Source organism: Charadrius vociferus, unplaced genomic scaffold, assembly GCF_000708025.1.
Source record: "Charadrius vociferus isolate BGI_N301 unplaced genomic scaffold, ASM70802v2 scaffold636, whole genome shotgun sequence".
Lineage (NCBI taxonomy): Eukaryota > Metazoa > Chordata > Aves > Charadriiformes > Charadriidae > Charadrius > Charadrius vociferus.
Window position 1 is genome coordinate 1,653,011 of NW_009649189.1, and position 2,301 is coordinate 1,655,311.

The window sequence follows — 2,301 nt, forward strand, 5'->3', positions numbered from 1 at the left end:
TTTATTCCTGGAGAAGGAGACAGCATAGGATCATAGAACGGCAGAGGCGGGAAAGGACCTCTGGAGGTCTGGAGGTCATCTCATCCAATCAACTGTTCAAGCAGGGACATCTGGACCATGTCTAGGCAGCTTTTGAATCTCTCCGTGGATGGAGACTCCACAGCCTCCCTGGACAACCTGTGCCAGCGCTCAGTCACCTGCACAGTAAAAAAATGTTTTCTTATGTTCAGAGGGAACCTCCCGTGTTTCAGTTTGTGCCCATTGCTTCTGGTCCTGCACTAGAGACCACTGGAAAGAGCCTGGCTCCATCCTCTTTGCACCCTCCCTTGGGTATTGATACACATTGATGAGGTCCCCCCGAGACTTCTCCCAGCTCTCTCAGCCTTTCCTCATAGGACAGACACCCCAGTCCCTTCAGCATCTTTATGGCCCTTGGATGGGCTCTCTCGAGTACGTCCATGTCTCTCTTGTACTGGGGAGCCCAGAACTGGACACAGACTCCAGGTGTGGCCTCACCAGTGCTGAAAAAGGGGAAAGATCACCTCCCTCAACCTGCTGGCAACACTTCTAATGCAGCCCAGGACATCGGTAGTCTTTTTTTTTGGCTGCAAGGGCACATTGCTAGCTCAAGTTCAACTTGGCATCTACCAGGATCCTCAGCAGCCTTCTCTGCAGAGCTGCTTCCCAGTCAGTCAGCCCCCAGGGGCAGGACTTTGCAATTTTCCTTATTGAACTTCATGATGTTCCTGGCAGCCCATTTCTCCAGCCCAACGAGGTCCCTCACTTGATGCCTCTCCCGTGTGCTCCTCTCTTTTGCTAGCTGCTCATATTTGTACCCACTCAAGCTGTTTAGAAACTGCAGAGGGTCACCACGTTTCATCATTCTAACCAGGGCTATTGAAGTCAACAAGCTGTTGCAACATAGTGCGTATGTTGACAGCCCAATTCTTACTGTCATGTCAAATTTGACATAAGCAGTATTGCTCTTCAAACTCCAATTGTGCAAAAACCTGTTGAGAATCTACCACATAATTACATCTTTTCTTTCTGTCTCACATGTCAACTGTTGCCAGAGCTTTGCCAATGTTTATCTAGTAATGTAGTTCCTATTATTGCTTACTCTGATATTAGATTTTAAAAAGCAGAATAAATAGTGACATGACAATGTCATATTTGCTCAGAAAAAAAAAAAAAAAAAAGCTATTTCACGATGACTCTTGTGCAATTGTATCAGCTTTCTGCTTTTCTGTAATAAATGGCTTTTCCTGATTCTGGGATCTCCAGTATTTGTGGCGGCCAGTGTTCCAGATCTGAAAACGCGACAGCCTGGTGATACCTGCAGGGACCGCCAAGGAATTTCCACCACAGCTAATGGTCTGAGAAGGAGGAAGGTCTAAATCCTCCCAGGTTTTGTACTTCAGGCTGTTAGTGTGCCAGTTTAACGTGGCATGTACCACGTCAGCACTTAAGTGAACATGCCCTTCTGCAGTATTTAAACTTGTCTTGACCAAAACATTCCCGGAGCAGCAGTGGGGAGGCGACTCCCAGCCCAGCATCCCAGCAGTGGTACGGGAGGGGATGCAGGAGGGGGTCCCAGCTGGCGGAGCCAGGTTGCAGAGCCGTTGGGCACACCAACCTCATGGGCAGTGACTCCAACGAGGGCCACGGGGTGACCAGTGTGCTGGGAGGGATGGAGTCCATCTCGGAGCTGGCTCCATGGAAGGGACCAGAGAAGGCAAGATGCTGGCTAAGGAGATGGTGCACAAGGAGGAAGAATAAAGGTTCCCAGGGTCACCTCTTCCAGCAACGAGGTGTAGGTGGATCTCCAGACCCCTCACCAGAGGAGGCACAGCAGGGAAGGGCCGGGAAATGCAGCACAACTGGTGGCACCAGGCGAATGGCAGCAGAATGGCCGCCGAGGTGTGGTGTGTGGGGGACAGGGGCTGCCACCCCAGCCCACCTGCAGAGGGACAGGCCCTGGCTTGAGGGTGGTGGTGGTCTCCATGAAGATGTCCTTTCCCTGGCAGCCAAACCATCAAATGTCAGGAAAGACGAGGAGAGGGGTAGGGAATAAACCAGAGGAAGGGGCAGGCTCACCATCGGCTCCTCACAGGTTTCTGCGTAGGGTGTTTGGAGCACCGCCACGGGGCGAGGGGGGGGACGGGGGCTTCGCTCTGGGGGACCCCCCTCACAGAGGTCACGGGGACCCTCGTGCGGAGGGCCGTGGGAGACCTGCCGCCCCCCAGGGGCCGGGGGTACCCTCACCCGGAGGGATGTGAGACGCCCCTCAGGGGGCGCCCG

At 53.1% G+C, this 2,301-nt stretch overlaps 1 protein-coding gene across 1 annotated transcript in view; it reads left to right on the plus strand.

Annotated features, from left to right (window-relative positions):
• The first annotated feature begins 117 nt into the window (after positions 1-117).
• Positions 118-2,301, plus strand: part of MKS1 (Meckel syndrome, type 1) — a 13,560-nt gene continuing 11,376 nt past the window's right edge. Inside the window, exon 1 of the mRNA XM_009888898.1 lies at positions 118-204. Within this exon, the coding sequence (XP_009887200.1) occupies positions 118-204 (87 nt within the window). The remainder of the gene's footprint in view (positions 205-2,301) is intronic.